This window comes from Festucalex cinctus, chromosome 12, assembly GCF_051991245.1.
Source record: "Festucalex cinctus isolate MCC-2025b chromosome 12, RoL_Fcin_1.0, whole genome shotgun sequence".
NCBI lineage: Eukaryota > Metazoa > Chordata > Actinopteri > Syngnathiformes > Syngnathidae > Festucalex > Festucalex cinctus.
In genome coordinates, this window is record NC_135422.1 from 21,011,302 (window position 1) to 21,030,000 (window position 18,699).

Below are 18,699 nucleotides of genomic sequence, written 5' to 3' on the forward strand. Positions count from 1 at the left end.
ACGGCACATCCTTTTTATAAGGACTGTAATGTATTGTGAGTTTGATGTTCGCGATTGCTTGTTGTGCCCGTCTCGCTTGCCGTACTGAGCGGCAGCCGGACGGGGAAGACAGAAATAAAGAGTGGACCCGCACTGACCCGACTCTCGTTATTAATATACTTTACAAGGACAACCAAAAAAAGGATGCTGCATGGAATCTCATATCTTTCTGCTTCTCTGTTGAGCAGACTTTCTGTATGTTTGTCGTTGTGAAACGCCACATGATCGCGCGCGCGCGGTCCCGCGAGACACGTTGGGAAGTGGGCGGCGACGGAGCTGCCGGACCGCAGCTGTGCGGAGCCGGTGTGGATTGACAAAAAAATTGACCCGTCCGGAGCACGCAGTCAAGACGCACCGCACCGCAACCGCACCGCAACCGCATCCAGTGAAAACCCGGGGTAAGTCAGCTGATAGGGGATCAGAAAGTGTTGTCGCTCTAGCTGCCGTGTATGACGAGTAAAGTTTAAATTAAGAAGGAATCCGTCTCCGTCCTGCCTTTTCATTTTATAAACAGTGTCCCATTAACCACCAATAAATCCTCACAGACTATAGCTACGCCACGTGTATTTGTCGTAGGTTTCTAAGTTTTTTCCTCGCAAATTTGCCACTTTATATATATTTCCTGCAAATTTACGTCTTTATAAAGTGGCAAATTTCTGACTTTATAAAGTGGCAAATTTGCAATTTTTTTTTTCTCTGAATATTACACCCCCATGGAAAAAAAATATGTGGCCTGAATACGCCGTCATAGTCGAATGGGGGAGGAATGTTGGTGCTATCCGAATGTCATCACTTGATGGGAAAATAAAAAGGAAAACTCAAAAAAAAAAAAGAAAAAAAAAAAAAAAAAAAGAATAAAATTAAGTCAAACTATGCTACATTTCTAAAACAAAAAATATTTCTATAGGGAAAATATCTGTTTTCATCAAGATTAAAATGTACCGTCACCTTTGCCCCTCAGCGAGAGGTTAAACGGCTCCTGAGAAACACACGCTTGTATCTCACTCGGCATCTCACACACCGCCACCACCATATCTGTGCTCTCCACCCGAGGCATTGGAACAGACAACAGAGAGAAGCACATCAGAGGGATAATACAATTGGAAAAGCTTTACAGCGTGTAATGATAAACCTATGTGTACATGCGTGTGTGTCCATGCCCAAAGGAAAACGCTAATGGGTTTATATCTTTCTGTGATAGCAATGATATGGAGGGCTTTTGTGATTTCATTCCCAGCGTGTACAACGGAAATGCGTTGGCCTAATGCACGACTCACATTGAGGGGAGATGCGCATGAACACGCGCACACACGCAAACAAACCGGCTACAATATTTATCCCAATTAAGCTGTTCTTGCACTCAATGCTGAAGGTGAGGCCGTGGAGAACAAAGTGATACCTTCATTATCTTTTGATGTTTCATATCATCATTGTCACCACCCAAGAGCCCACCAGAGTTCAATTCAGTTCAGTATAGGTGTTTGTGACCATCAAACAGATCATGACAATAATTCTATAATTAAGGGGATAGATCTTATTCTTATCTGCAGGCTCTAACAGTGAGACAACATTTGCCACATGCACACATACTGCAACACAATCCTATTACACAAAGATTAATATTTAGTCTGACGAATTACATTTTATTTACAGAGCACCCTCAAAATTATGATTTTGACCGACAGTCCCAAAACATCAAACTGAATGTCAGAAAATCTTGTATGAGCTCTCATATGTGCTTTTTTTTTTTTTTTCTCTGGCTTTTGGCAAAACTTAAAGCTGGACCTTGTATCAATTTGCCCCAAAATATATTTATAATAGCCTTTTAATTTCAGTATTTATGACTCCCGGCAAACCTCTGACCGATAGTTTTTAGAATGGATTCGGTTTCGAATTTTCCGGCCTCTTTCTGCGGATGTGACGTCATGTGCTCATTGTGTACGTGAAGAAGGGAAAATGCAGTTTCATTTTTTGGCCACAGATCGCAGTAGCGATTAGAAATTCAATATTATGCGTTCAGTTGCTTTAAACAAGGCCTAGTGTGTAATGCAAATAAGTTTCATTTTTCTCAATTAATAATAAAAATAATTATTTTGATTATTCATTTTTTGTTAAAGTAGACCATAAAAATATGGATTTCTGAAAGAAACATCACACTTTCTAGCAAAACTGTTGTGGTGTACTCATTTATGTGGTGCACTGTAAACCGGATGGGGCAGTGAGGTAAGCAGACTCACATTTAAAGCAACACATCATTAAAAGCTAACCAGCTATTCTGTGAAATGGTTCATTTCATATCTTCCCTGGAAAAATTGATTAAAAAAACAAAGACTATTATTTTGTAGTAGTTTTTAGGGGTATTTTACAGTAGCTGCCATTTTTGGCCAATCACATGTTCATCATCGTGATCAGATTCGCCAAAGATTTGTGTCCAGCCGAAAGTGAAGATGAAACTGTGGCTGATGATGACGACAATTTCAGGCGCCCGAAAGCAAATAAAAGTTAGGGACTGTCCACAAATGACATTTTCCAGGGTGGTGTATGCGGGGCTCGATTTACGGTCACTAACTTGGACAGTAAACTATTTGGCCAACTTTGACATTTTCCAGGGTGGTGTATGCGGGGCTCGATTTACGGTCACTAACTTGGACAGTAAACTATTCGGCCAACTTTTACTCGCTCCGCCAGCTACATTTTGTTATGCTCAGCGTGTTTACCCCTACATTAGGAGACGCCAAACATTTAACGCTGGACAGCTTTAGATCCTGGGGAAACGCATATAAAACAAATACCGACCTTGTCTTTAAATTGCAAAAGCGTGCCATAAGAATTATTAATCGATCAAAATTTAGAGAACCAACACGTTCACTATTTATTCAACTAAATATAATGACATTTTATGACTTGGTTGATTTTAAAATAGCACAAATAATGTACAAAGTATATAATAATCTACTCTGCCACAGTATTCAGAAGCTATTTGAAATTAGACGCAGTCCCTATGAGATAAGGGGTACAAGTGTCTATAAAAAACCTAAAACGAGAACAAATATTAAGCTAAGGTGTGTTTCTGTAAGAGGTGTAAATTTGTGGAACAATTTTGGTAATGAGTTGAAAAGATGCAAGTCACTTGCTGAGTTTAAAAAAATGTTTAAAAGAAAAGTTCAAGAGCATTATTTAAGTCTGACATAAGCTAGTACAATTGTAGTAATGTAATTTATTTATTTATTTATTTTCCAATGTTCCAGAATGAGTGTAATGAAAATTGTATATGTGAGTATGTGGATGTATTATCGTTTATTTCTATTAATTTTATGTATATACGCTATATGAGCAGGATCATATATTTTCTTTTATTGAAATATAACCTATTGTATTATAAATGAAATAAGTTAAAAAAATATAATGAATAAGGGGTAGGACTAGATAAGTTTTCAACTTCTTCCTACTCCCTGTTGAACATGCAGATTATTATTGATTGATTTTATGTTTCTTTTATGTTAAAATTTTCTTTTCTGCTGTCTCTCTGTTTGTGTGTTTATGATGTATGTTCAATAAAAATCAATCAATCAATCAATCAATCAATCCAGAATATATTATTATTATATTATTCATATGTCCGTATTTCCAATTCAAAACACTGTTTCAAAATATGAATAATTCAGAGTCAGCCTTCCAGAACTGATTATGTTCAACGTCTGATGTGACACTTTATAAGAACAAAATAACTATTAGAGTTCATGTCCTTTGAGCCCCCTTCCCCACCCCTACAACTCAAACCATAAACACCTTGTCACATTCATAAACACAGTCGCAAAGTATCTTATTTTGCACGTTGGCGCTCATCTAAAGGCAAGGCCGATCAGCCTTGTTTATCGCTCAGAGGGAGGTCTGCTCTTGCAACGGCTTGATCAAGCCACTGATGGCTTGGACTTATGGGTGTGCACTCACTGGTACATCTCACTGGTACAGGATGTGCAAGGGCAGTCATTACAGGACTCCAACATTTTGGGAATTAGGCGGAAAATACATAATGGAACACGAGTGATAAAAGACATTAACCTTATTTTTTACTGTGGCCACTGATCTCGCGGTACACTGTCTCTCAGGTCTCTATTTATAACATGACCAAAATTATATATAAGTATTGAGTGTTTACTTGTGTAGACACAACATATATTCGATTTGTCCAAGAGGACCACCTTTATATTCTGTATTTCCTGATCGGTTTTATCTATAATCCTGATCATAAAATTACACCTCAATCTAATTAATAGACGACTGTTGAAAAACACATGCAAAGAAGTACACTTAAGAGTAATGGATGAAATAGCTTTGTCCCACTTTCTTCTTTACATTTCCTCTGTCTCACCAATGGGGTATATGCCACGGAAGAGGCGGGATGTGATTTTGCACATCAGTTTGTTTCCGGTCCGGGTTGCGAACGCATAACCGAGGGGCACAAAGTCGGAAGCGCAAGTATTTTTGACGCAGCCCACACGTCGCAAACCAAACCGGAAACAAACTGATGTTCAAAAACAGTCCCGCCTCTTCTGTGGCATATACCACATAGGAAACGATTAATTTAATTAACCCCAGCTCTGCATTCACACACACAGACCTATGCTCATTTCCTTGAACCTCAAAGTTCATTTGGACTGCCTAATTGTTGAATAGCTAATTGTGGCAATGCTGAAAGCATTCCCACATATGTTATTGTGATTTTTATCCTCCACACATTTTTGCCACATAACAACTCCCACGTAATACTTCCGATTTACACTGTTCAAATATCAACTTTTCCCCATTATTTTCAATGGGATAGACATTGAACTATTTCTAAGGGTCACGTTCCACACCCACTTCCATACATACAACTTTTAATCGTTACCAGGTGAGGTGTTTGATACTGTTTGTTGACCATGAGGTCATCATTTCATAATTTATCTCTCAATGTACTTCATGCATTCAAATCTTAGCATTCAGCTGTCAGCATTCCCATGCAATTTCTCCAGAAATTGCACTTAGTCGAGTTGCAATATGAATTTGTGTTCCATGACCTAGGGTGAGATACTGATTACTTACATTCTTGTTATGTCTGGGATTAAAGTACAAAAACACAGCTATCAATGCAAAACGTATATTAAAAAAAAAAAAAAAAAAGATTTATTATGACTCATGAACATTTTATTTCAGTTAAAGGGTTTCACCTTTAGAAAGTAACTTAATTTTTTAACCAGAGCTCAATCTTTCATTACTGTCAGTAACATTCTGATTGGCTAAAATTGCATCAGAAATAGGTCTTACCACATCAAGACAAGTTTATTTGCATAGCCTTTAATCCCAAAAGACTCTCAAAGGGCTTCACAAGCCCACAACTGACACCACCTGTTGTTACTGGAATGTCTTTGAATGTGTGAAAAGTTGTTATTCTAGCTATCGTCTTGGAATGAGATTTTCCTTTCAGTAATGTCAGTAAAATACATATTTAAATACACCTGTAGATGTGTGCACGTCATCTATGTCACATTTAAATCAGCCTGTGTTGAGCTTATCCTTTGTGACTTCAAAATGAAAAACAGACAAACAAAAACAGTGAAGCCAACTAAGATTCAATTTTCTTGGCTGCGATGCTGCATGACTCCGTCAAATAAAATAGGATCTAGGCAAGAACCAAGACCATCAACAATGTTGTAGTCTTTTCTATCCGTTATGGTGATGAGTGTTTCGAACCTCGACGAGGTTGAGGATGGCATGACCCGATTTCAGCATCAGCAATAACAAAGTGTCTTCAATTTGTCAGGTTGTGCCCTCACCTTTCTACCATTGTGAGGGACACACTCTCCTTGTCACATGCTGCAGATTGTCGTCTCACTGGGACAATGGGCTCAATTGAGGGAGGCTGGCAAAGAGAAGCCAGGCGGTCCGCTAGCGTTTGGCTGCTCTTAGGGTGCGTGCGCGTGTGCGTGCGTGTGTGGATATGGGGGGATAATAGCACTACATGCCCAAAGCTGCCATCATTTCACTGGGAACACAGTGTGACAGAGAGGGTGACACATACATGCACACACAAACAACTGCGCTATCACACTGAGCCATATGCTGACCCCAGCCACATTACAGCTATCCCTGCCAATCAACAACTACATGCACGCACATACACACTCACACAATATAACTCATCTTGAAAGCGTGAAGCAGCTAAATGCAGTATAAACAGTTAACACGAACATCTTGAAATATAACATCAATGGATGGATGACATACATTTGAATATTCAACCATGCAAACATACTCCTAAAACTGGCTGCGATGGGTATGTGTGTGGTTGTGTGTATATCAGCTTAGCATCCCTCCAGCATTGTTCCCCCAGAAGCACAATCATCTCAGACCAGATGGAGAACGGCCACAGCTTGCTCTTTAACCCACACTCCAACACCTATCACATGCAAATATTCACTGTAGAAGATTGGGTTGCCGCTGTTACTGTTGTTGGTCGGCAACTGCTTATCTGATGTAACAATGTAGTTACATTTAAAAGTAGCACAAAGTATCAATGATGATTAAATCCATGCTGCTAACCTTCTCTATAAAGACCTGCCACTCCCTCGTAAAAATCTCACAAAAGTTAGAGAAGGAGAAAAGTCATGTTGGATTCCAACTGTACTTTTTCAGGTTAAAATAGACTTTACAGAGAATCATTTGGTTACCTCAGGAACAGACAGCAACAGGCACATGCATGAATCAATGTTGTGTGTGTTTGGGATCGTGTTGTCTAGGCTGGGATTGGATTGGATTGTTGCTACCTCATTTCATATTTCACTCCTTTCTTTGAATGATAAATGCTTACATTCAGCCTAAATCATTTATCAAAAAACAATAAAAAAGATTGTAGTGACAGACCGTTTTTCTTTACATTTTTTTCTTTTTTATGGACGATACCGATTATTAGTAGTCAAGGAGGCATATAACCGATATTTTAAGCCAATATTCATTTGCAGTAAAAGAATAACTAGTAGTCAAAAGTTTTAAAATTGAAAGTTGAAATGCAATTAAGCATTTTTGTTCAAACAACTTTTCAACATTTAAAAGGTTTTTCTGTTCTTTTTTTTTTTTTTAACGATATAAAGAATTGACAGCTAACAAAATTTACAGGGAGCTTCCAGGGTTATCAGCATGTGTTTAAGCTAAATTAAAAAGTAAAAATAGCTCCCTAAACTATTCTACTGTAAATAAAGTTGCAATGCAAATGCAAAATTTGCGACAAGCATTCACCGCTCAATACCAACTTGATCAGCCTTCAGATTCGCAAAAGGCTAGTGCCGATACTAGGCATTTTCTGGCTGGCCGATAATCGGTCTACCTCTAATTATTGCAACAAGTTACATTTTTGAATAAAAAAAAGCATCAACAACCCTTCTACCTTTTTTGCACATTAGTAAACAGAAGCAACCATGAATTTTCAAGACCCCACAAAATGTGTATACTGTATAATAAGCACTACCAATCAGAGGGCTAAAAATAGCAGACTATTTAGCTGCACCAATCAGCAGATGGAAAAATGCTGATGTCAAATGTAATGACAATGAAATGACAACAAAAGTGCGTTGGAAATGAATAGTTACAATTTCATCTAAGTTGTAAACGTAGGTCTGTGCTAATGATGGTTTGTGGGCCAGCAGAGATGACCTTGAAGGCCTTGACTACACGACACTGCGAGATGTAGTTGTACTTAAACACAGCTGCCCTGGCAACTTGGCACTATGAATGTGTGTGCGCTTTTGGATGGCTGAGATCATGGTGAATGAATGATCAGAGTTGGAAGGCAGATGGACTGCCTCGAGGGCCAAAAGACAGAATGTGAGACAGACAAAAAAACAAACAAAACAAAAACAAGAGTGCAAGTGTGGGGGGTGGGAGGGCTTATTAAACCACTGACACTTCTAACCCTGCCAATCCTCTCTTTACTCCCCTCTATTTGCTTGTTTGTCATCCTCTCTATGACCATACCTCATGCCACAATGCAGCAATAAATCAGACACATATAGCACAAGAGAAGTCAGTAGAGCGAAGAACAAGCCCAAGGACTGCGTTAATGTGCGGCCTCTTTTGTGAATCACTGCTTCACAATAGTTGTGTCCCATTTCAGGGCCTGCATCCTTCAAGAGGCTGATGACAGATAGAAAGCTACTACGTGGAGGCTGTACCAATGCAAATCTACTTCAAATGTGGCCTTCATTTCAGGCTACTTTGCAACAAACCTGCCTCTCATATTTTGTATTTTATGTATACCTTAATTCCAAAATTAATCATACCTTGAACAGGGGAAGTGTGAAATATAATACTAGCCATGTTCTGCATTTTTTTTGTCACTGTACATCATTTACAGCCATTCAACAAATGAAAATTTGTTACATTTGGCCAGAGTATGATTTATTTTGGGTTTTAAATGAATATTTGAATATGCAGCAACCTAAAGGCTTAATATTTCTAGTCATATTTGTGTTCGTAATGATGTGGAAACCTGACAACAGAATGCTCTGAAATTATCTTGGCATTAGTTATTATGACCTTTTCATCCAAGAGGCCATCATTTTGTACATGTTCCATTAATTTTTCAATGTGTATTATTAATTAAAGCTTCATTAAAGGGACACTTTACTTATTGATCCATTTTTAGCAGCAAAAAGTTGCTACTTTTTCAATAATTAATTTGGTGACGTGATTATTTTTTTATGTACATTTAATAACTTTTAAACCATTGTTAAAATGAATCGAACGCCGGCATGTTTGTTACACGTGACTAAATAACCCGGATGTTTACGTCACTAGTGTGTAAACGCTACACTATGGAAGCACTATGCAACGCAGCCGTGAATCTAGCGTCAAACCCGGAAGGATTAAACCTTATCGCTTCGAGCCAACACGACAAAATAACACTACCGAAGGAAAGTCTGCCTTGGATGTGAAAGTTGTGGCGCCAGATGGTCTTTTCGGGCACAAAATAAACTTTGACGAACGAGTGAATCAGGCGGGGGGTGAGTGGTGCTCGTGCGGGAGCTGCAGGAATGGACAATCCGCTAATGAATGTGTGCTGTCTGGAAATGAAAGAACTCGAGGATCGGTTCCTTGCGGACAATCTCAACTGCATCCTGGAACATCAGACATTCAACATGGCAATACTAAATAGACATTCTCAGGATAGCTTTGGTTGCGATGAAAGATGTGAAGAAGAAAAGTCTTGGAGGAGCAAATATCCAACAGGTAAAGTGACACACAGTACGAGCAATGCAAAACGTGTGGAACTGACGAAATATTTCAGGAAAAAGAAAAAATAGTAAAATTAAATGTATCGTCGTTACAGCACCCAACCTCCCCTAGCTGTTTTTTTTTTCTTTTTTGCGTAGCGTCCCACTGCGGTCAGGCCAGCCGCCACTCGAAAAGACGAAGTCAAGCCAGCCGCCCCAACGATTGTTAATACTGTGCATTACGGTAACGTGCCGACGTGCCTCTGCGTTGGCCACCTTCAAATGAATTATGAAATAAAACAGTCCGTGCAGTATAATAACCAATGCCCCCCCACCCCCGAAACATGCCTACCTTTCGCTTTAAATTTGCTTCGCTTCTCCGAGATCTTTCAGTGGCCGTAGTTAGACCTCGATTTGTGCCGGCTGTTGTGAGAGTGAAGGCTCCGTGTTGCTAGCAGTTGCGGCTCCTCCATCGGCTTGATTATTTCCCACGTCTGGTTCTTTAAAGATACTCGGTACTGCGTTGGGCTTTAGTATTAGGCGTGTGGCGTACCCCATCTCAAATTGTAACATATATTCGAAGTCCTCATGCCTGAAATGTTCGCTGCGCGCACGCCTGCTTGTCCTTCGGGAGGTTGACAGCACTTAGCAAACAAACCATTGTCTACTCAAGTAGCTTTTTTTTTTTTTTTTTTTTTTTTTTTTGGGGGGGGGGGGGGGGGGTCTCGCGGGTTTTTCCTTGCCGACGCCTTGCAAAATTTTGCAATACAGTAAGGCATAACTGACGTTTGTGTCTTCCTCGTTGTTATGTCTGCGTGAACTACTGTTCCCCAAGCGAGTATACACACTAGTGACGTCACCACTTGGGGGCGTTGCAACACGGAAGTACTTCTATGTTGAAAAAAGTTAAATAAATCAATATAGGAGTGTATTCTTCAGCTCTTATGCATGTTTCGTAGCTATACTAACTATTTACTGCCAATCAAGCCATACATGTAAAATTAAAGGAGCCTTCCTTTAAGAAGTTTAAATGTTAAAATTACAGATTTTTAAATATCTATATGCAGAAGCAATGCCCTGATGTGTAGAGCGAGCCTTAACATGTTTACGAGATAATGGAAAGAAAGAGATTAGATCTAATAAAAAACAGACAAGGCAGCTTATAAAAAGGAACCGGAGAATGGAGAAGGGCAAAGCAGAGAAGACAAAAAACAGGGATTGAGTTAACTGTTACTACATGCCAATAATGACATCAGAGTACAACTGATCTGTAAGCATTTGAAAATCAATTATCATTATTTATTTATGTTGAAGTCAAAATGGCTTTGACCACCAAAGCTCATCTTTGGGTTCGGTTGGACATTAGCGCCTACTTCCGTCCAGCGAGGGCCGCATTTAATCATCTTGGAATGAGAAATGATGATGAAGGGGACAAAATGTGGGAAAAGATGAGAGGACGACAGACAGGAGTGAGAAAAGGCAAGAAAGACGTGACAAGAGACATTGAGGAAGAAAGACGTGTGTGCAATAGAGAGACTGAGAGTCAATAATGACTGATTACTGTAATTCAAGCTGTCAGAGGCATCGACCTGCTGCTGCCACCAATCAATACTCACCAGGACACCAGCAGACACACTAACACCTCTAAACCAGTGTGTAACGTGACATCACTCACACTCCTAAACATCGTATGGATGGGTGTGCACGGAGTCCTTACACAAACATGTCACACATGGACAACCTCAAGTCACATAAAAGCAAGACACATATGTGGAAGAAGCTACATGCACATTGCCTCACGTCCACACACTTTGCAGGAGGTCTCAGCTATGAGCTCAAGCCCGTAACCGTGTCTCACTATCTCTCCACTATGTCTCACTAGTTGGACGCAAAACAAAATGGATTCTTTCGGACTTCGCCCACACTTTTCCCACCACCTCAATAACACATTTACCTTCGCACGTGTTAGTTCACTGAAAAGCGTAAATAGCATGGCGAACAGTCAACAGCACTAGGCACAAACTACAATGCTATTTATTACTGAGCTTTCAATGATCTAATTCTCAAAATGTGACACCGATTAAAATCCAGTAAAATACTACACTCATGAAATAAAATAGTTCAAGATAACCCTCCAATAGTATGTTTAAAATTAGGGATCTTATTTTACAGATTTACATTTAAAAACAAAATAATAATAATACTAAAAAAAAAAGCTGATTATTTCAAATGTTGCAGACTATGTGCTTTGGTGTGGCGGTACATTGTACTCCTAAAATTTGTAATGTCTTACAATATTTTCTGAATTACTAGCACATACTTGGTGAATAAAATTGGGAGTGAAGCCCTGCACCTGACTTTTTTGACAAGAAAGTATGACTGCATGTCTACTTATGAGCATGAGTACAGGTACAAGAGCACTTTATTTTGAAACTGTGAAGGAAAAGTAATCGATAACAATTGATGAGAGTGCCATCACTTACAAATACAGACAGGCTGAATGCACACCTGTCTTTTAGTCTCTTGCACCATTTTCTACTCATGCACACAATACATTCAACTAAAGGAACAAGCAATATTTCTTGGTGAAGTTACTTTACCATTTTGCATCTTTTTTGTGATCCTGAATTTTCACCCACCCTGAGTTTTATACACACAAAACAACACTGGTAGAAAATGGACTGCAAATCTAATGTGTCCTGCTAGGAAACAATGACGCAAATTTTTGAAATGCTGAATGCTTCCCTCCCTTTATCCATGAACATGACAATGTATGACAAATAAAAAGCCTTAGTGACTTACATTCAACGTCCAATTGTTCCATTTCAGAGTAGGTTTTGAAAAGGATACAAGTTCTGGTAGAGAGGAATGAGTGATTTCAGCGCCCGACTTGCATTGATAGCGGTAGCTCGGACCATTGTTGGCAAAATCTTCATGTCCACTATGGCACCGTCAAACAGTGGACCAAAAAAAGGGACCTACAATGACAAAATATGTTGTGACACATGCAATAGAGGTAGAACTATTCTATTTCATTGGTATAACATAAATAAGTTAATAAACAGGTAATTGTTGTTTGTCAGAGCAAGAATCCTCTTAACAGTCATGAAAAATAATGATGTCAAAGTTTGGAGGAAGTTGTTTTGATGATATACTATTCAATTGATGTTTGTTTTTTTCCCAGATTCAATCTGATTTTGTGCTTAAGGAATCCACCCAAAAGAATATGTTTTTTTATTGAATCAATTTTAAGAGCGGGTCTCCAGCCTGGTTGCAGTGCTTTCAGGACAACAATACAGAAAATATCTTATCTAATTTGCTTTCAGATTCACAATAATTCAATATTTTGCTTGAAGGATGAATGAAACAGAAGAGGATTATGTTATTACTGCTGTGGTATCTATGTCATACAGAATCAAAAATACTTTTATTGTGTTTAGTCTTGTTTAAAATAGAGTTACACTATCAGTGCTGTGGTATTAATGTCTGCTTGAACCGAAAACACAAAACAGAGCAGCATCTCTCTGGATTGTCAGACAATCTGGATGCATATCTGTTTTGTCTGCAATGACCATGCACTTTTACAAAAATACAGCTTTCAACTGCAATACAACAAAATTGCCTTAAAGTTCATCAGAGAGGAAATATGACAATTAAAATCGTGCAATAATAATAAGAACAATTCAACATCATAATGAACCTAATTCTACCCATATTGAAAAGGTACCGTGTATGTATTTTAGAAACGTTCTTCATATATAATTGACTGTCATTGAGACATTTCGGTCCTCTGAGTGAATGTGGTTCTAATTTGTCTCCATGGGAATAGAGTAAAACTAATCTCAGTGCATGTTCTTTTAAACATAATGGTGCTGGATAAGTAGGCATAGCAGGTAACATGTTTAAAATGTAAAAAATATCCAATGCTTGCTGACAAATAATTGTAAAAATGAAGATAGAAAGGAACGTCTGAAAAATTTTCATTAGAAAAGAAAATTTATTATTTGGTTATTTCACTTAATTTAAATTCAAATATAGGGATTTGCCAATACCTCAGGTTTTTTGAGGATATGGATGGAATACATGTGGTTTTTCATGGGGTAAATGACGATTAGCACGTCACCAAACTCCGTAGGGATGATGCCTCGTCGATAGTCTCTGGAATGTTCCGACCAAACGATGTGAACCTCGTCATTACCCAGATGTCTCAGCTGGACACAGGAGAGGAACAATGGGGACATGTCAAGACAGGAAGCTAAATAAGAAAGATTAAAGTGGAAGCCAACCCCCCAAAAAATGTTCTTCACAATAATGTTCTATTCAAGGATATCATAGTTTTGGAATTTTTTCATTATAGTTAATTTTTATTTCATTTTGAGTTTTTTTTTTTTTTTTTATATGTAGTTATTTTTAATTAGTTTTCATGGTGGTTCTGTTAATTTTTAATAGTTGTAATTATTTAATAAATGCTTAGTTTTAGTTTAGTTTTAGTTAGTTTCAGTATTATTTAAAAAAAAATGTTTTTATTACTTGTGCACAATATTTAAAAAAAGCCATGGGAGCGACATCATCTGAAGGTGCTTTTCTATTGGCTGCTGCTGGATGACATCGCTTCTGTGTGACACACTTTCAAACATCCTTATTCCGGTTAATGTCAAAATATAACTACTTAAAATCCTATTTAAAATCAACCCTAAAGGCTCATGCATTAAATTAATTACAAAATACTAAAACAAAGGACATTTTTGCTAAAATTATAGCTAATTTTAGTTCGTTTTGTAAACATAAAATGTATTATCATTTTTTTTTTTAAAGCATTTTCGCTATTTTATTTGTTTTTCTGAATTTGAGTTTTAGTCTTTTGTTAGTTTTAGTTAACTAAAATAACCTTGGCCCCAACTAATCAAAACACAACATTCTGATTAATATTAAGTTTGTGGAATATAAAGCGATCATTAAAATCCACCCATTTTTCTCCATCACAGGGGACAGCCATTTTGCCCCTTGCTGTCAACTGGAAATGACATCACAGTTGTTCAGCGCTCAGGTAGTAATGACCAATCACAGCTGAGTTTCAGAAAACAGGTGAGCAATGACTGGCTGTTACCTGAGCCGATGTCATTTTCAATCAACAGCAAGTGGAAAAACGGCCGCCCCACGAGATGGATAAAGACAGGCGGACTTTGCTTCTTAACTCATATTCCATAAATGCAACATTAATCCTAGTGGAGCTCAATAGAACATATTATTGTAAAGAACATACTTTTGGGTTGACTCCCCTTAATACTGATCTGCAATTTGAACAAAATAAACAACACTGTGCAGTATGAACCTATTCAATCCCAAGAATGTATGAAAGTTGCACAGTGAGCTACATCGGTTATATCCATCCATCATACATCCAAGGTTTGAGATTCCTTGTGTATACATACATCTGTGTGTGCACGACGTTTGGCCCTGAGGGTGATTGAGTGAATGTGTGAGGATGGAGAATGGACAAGAAGATGGAGTGAAGCTCTGCAAAGACTGAGTATGGACAAGAAAACAGATAGGAACAAGTCTGCCCAATGGCTGGTAGTGTTGGTGTGCCTGTGTGTGCGTGTGTACAAGCATGTGTGCATCTGTGTATGAGTGCATTCGCAAACAAAAAAATTGATCTCAATGTCAGATAACCCAACCACCTTATCCTCCTGTCTTGTCGACCTGTCTGAGGCATGTAATTGTTGAGGGGGCTGCCGTTGTCATCTATAGACAACCACAAGTGTGTTCAGACAAGTGCTGTCAAAGCGTTAACTCAATGATTTATCACAAAAATATCACATTAATCATGTATTAACGCAGATTAATCACACTATTAATTTTGACCACAGAGATTTAACCCGACAGCGGATGGTTACGTTAAAGGTAGCACAGGTTGGGTTTGAACAATAAACATAACTACATGCTTTAAAGTAGAGCATTAAATAAATGCATATGACATTCAGAATATTTGTGATATATATATATATATATATATATATATATATATATATATATATATATGGATATTTTCATTTAAAATTTTGCAAGCAATTGACTGATTAGAAAAAGAGGAGGATGAGAGTGCGCAGTGGATCAAAAAAAAGAATTAACGCATAACAGGTACTCTTCAAATTTGGCAGGCAAACATTTTTGATAAAAAGCTTTTTTTTAATTACGTGATTAATCAAAATTCTAAGATGTGATAAATATGGTTAAAAAATGTAATTGTTTGACAGCTCTAGTTCAGACCCTTTGCAGCAAATTTAGGTCAGGTCCTCACACAACTCTGAGCATTTTCGAGATGCTTGTACAAAAACAAAGTTCCAAAGACAAACATATACTTAGCAGGGATGTTCGACAAGACTTTTTTTTTTTTTTTCCCAGACTCATATCAATTCAAGTTCTCAACTCTTGAGTAGTCGCTGATACCAATACCCTTGATACATAACAAAAATAACAATAACAGGTAATAAACAAAAGACCTTTATATTCCAATAAATCATTTTCCTTAAAATCTAATGAAATGAATGGCAATTTTAGATGACCTTTTTTCCAATTGTTCATAAACTACTTATAAATTGATTTAATTAAATAAATAAATAGATCAATAAATAAATAATAAAACAAAACTCCTACTAATTGAGTGGCCAGCAAAAGTCCCGATCAAAATATGTGGTCGTACATCTTAGTATATGACATGTATGCCTTTAGTTCCTGATCGTAAAATGGTGCCATTGGTTGCCATCGTGAGTACTGATACCTTGAAATAAGGCTGTGTATCAGTATCGGGCCGATACCAATACCTGGTATCGATACTTGTCCGTCCCTAATACTTATCATTGTACAGGGGGTAATTCTCAGTTTGAGAGTATGCTTCTGTAATAAAAATAGAAATTATTTTAAGGCTTTTAAGTTTTAAGACAACCTAACCAACGGTGCCAATAATTATGGAGGGAACTGTTTACATATAAGTACACACAGTATATATTGTCAATTGGTCAACAAAAAGTCACAAGTTGAATGAATGCAAAATGAAAATGAAAGGTGTGTCCTTCAGTGTTTATGTATATGCTGTGCTTTAACTATCAATCAGCCATTTTTTGTTTTGTGCTTGTACTCATTAATGTCACAGATGAGCTGGAGCCTCTCAAAGTGGTGTTTGTGCGTCACGCCTTGTCTGTGTGTGTTCATGTGCATGTCTATGAGTATGTCTGTTTGATGGAGCCATCAGCTGATCAGGGAAATGGATGGTGCTGCACCAGGCGGCGATAATCCAATCAGAAGCCTGCAGCGACATGATAGGCCGACAAGCAGGAAGTTTGATCTGATTAAAGGGACATTACGGCCATGTGCAGAGTGCCCACTGCCTGGGGGTTGACAGGTGTGCACACAAACACATACACCCTCTCAAACACACTAAACCTGCCTGCTGTGACACTAATTCAACACCATACGCAAATACAGATGTAACTGCAATAAATCATTGTTTGAAAATTGGAGCGTTTGAGAAACAATGATATAAACGGGTCTGTGTGCATGTGACCCACTCTCATTTGGAATGCCACTAACAGCAGATGCGTTTGGGATAGATCTTTCATCAATTTCATTAAAAAAAAAAAAAAAAAAAAAAAGGTGTTTTAAAGAACTAAAATAACCCCTACATTTGGGTCACATAGCCCGTTGGATAGTAAACATGTGATTAGTGAGGAGAACAATAGCTCTGTCATTGTATAATCATGATGAATCACATTGAAAACATGTGTTAGCACTAAAGTTGGATTTAACATTACATGATTTTTGAAATATAAAGTAACAAATAGTTTATTTAATAAGTTAATAGTAAGTTTGTGTTTTTTGTCTAATCTTCTCCTCATCCACAAAAAAATCTAAAATGTCTTTCATTCCCTGTAAAATGAAAATAATATCTTATAAATTTGACACACCTAAGAAAAGCATGTTAACAATAACAAGTAGGGGTGTAACGATAACGGCAATATCATGATACCGTGATATTAAAACTGTCACAAGATATCGTCAACGTCATGTCACAATGTTAAAAGCACAACAACTGTTTAAAAAAAAAGAAGTCAGTTTGATTTCCATTTGTGCAGTTCTAGCACCCTCTGGTGGCTATTTTTTTTTTTTTTTTTTGTGCAGTTGAATTTTAATTGCCTTCTATGTTTAAAATCCAAACTAATGGTCAGGTCAGATGAAGGGGCGCGTATTATGCTTGTGAAGCAAGTCAATATGTGGAGGAACTCAATGTGTGCTTGCATTAGCAAGTAAGTGCCTCAATATTAAGTGTTATTAGAGACAGTAGGTTGTTTATATGCAATGTTGTAGTGCACATAAACACAATATTGTGTTTTTAGTATGAGCTCTTTTTTTTTTTTTTTTTACAATATTGTGACTTTTTTTTTTTTGTATCGCCAACCTCCCCACAATATTGTGATAAATATCGTATTGTGAATTTCATATCGCGATAATATAGGGGTGGGCGATATGACGATATTAGATCGTGAAGGATCGTTAAGTGTTGACGATCTCATATCCATATCGCCCACCCCTACGATAATATCCTATCGTGATGTTTGGATATTGCTTCATCCCTAATTAACAAGCCCGTTAAAATGTGAATGAATTAAAAAAAAAAAAGCTATATATACAACCCTACAACCATGTCCTGAATGAAGATAAAGAGATAAAGAGTGTTGGTTACCTTCTTGGTGAGATTGTGATCCTGGTCATGGGGCATTCGTGTTGAGACATGGTAGATCACCTCTGTCGTAGATGTGGCATAATAAGGTGTGGTCTGGCCTGTACTGCGGTTCCTCTGGAGTCCTCCCATGAATCCACAGTGAGTGGTGAGGTCCACCTAAGGAAGAAACATTTGAACAAACCATCTACGCTGTACAGTATTACCAGATAAGCTATAATATTAATAATTAAAGGTTAAACATGAACTACACTAGATTTACTAGATTTACTAGTGACACAATTCCGATTTTATCTCTTAATCTCTTAAATGGCACTGTCCGAATAGAAACATGGTCAAAATATGACACATTAATTACGTGTCGATCGTTAAATAGTTAAATGTCGTTAAATCATTAAATAGTGAAAATGTTGCTTCATGTGCTTTGTAAATGTACAGTCAACTGGGGTGACAAAGTCCTGGCTTGAGTAGTGAAAATTTGTGAGTAAATAATTGTGGCTAGCCGCCATCATGGAGTGAAGCCTTAACTGTCTTTTATCCTTCAAAGAAACAACGGCCAGATATTATTAGGCTATGGACCACAATCTTAATTGAGCTCCTTAGCGCAATTAATTAGACTTATAGAAAACAGTTGATGAGGAAAAACACATAATTGGACTTGTTGCTGATGATGTC

General features: G+C 37.7%; 1 protein-coding gene across 8 annotated transcripts in view; it reads right to left on the bottom strand.

Annotated features, from left to right (window-relative positions):
• Positions 1–18,699, bottom strand: part of ralgapa1 (Ral GTPase activating protein catalytic subunit alpha 1) — a 77,061-nt gene that overhangs the window by 15,688 nt on the left and 42,674 nt on the right. For all 8 annotated transcript variants that reach the window (XM_077540024.1, XM_077540026.1, XM_077540025.1 and 5 more), the window contains 3 exons: positions 18,028–18,183; positions 13,340–13,498; positions 12,138–12,265 (listed from right to left, as the gene is read on the bottom strand). In XM_077540024.1, the coding sequence (XP_077396150.1) occupies positions 12,138–12,265; positions 13,340–13,498; positions 18,028–18,183 (443 nt within the window). The remainder of the gene's footprint in view (positions 1–12,137; positions 12,266–13,339; positions 13,499–18,027; positions 18,184–18,699) is intronic.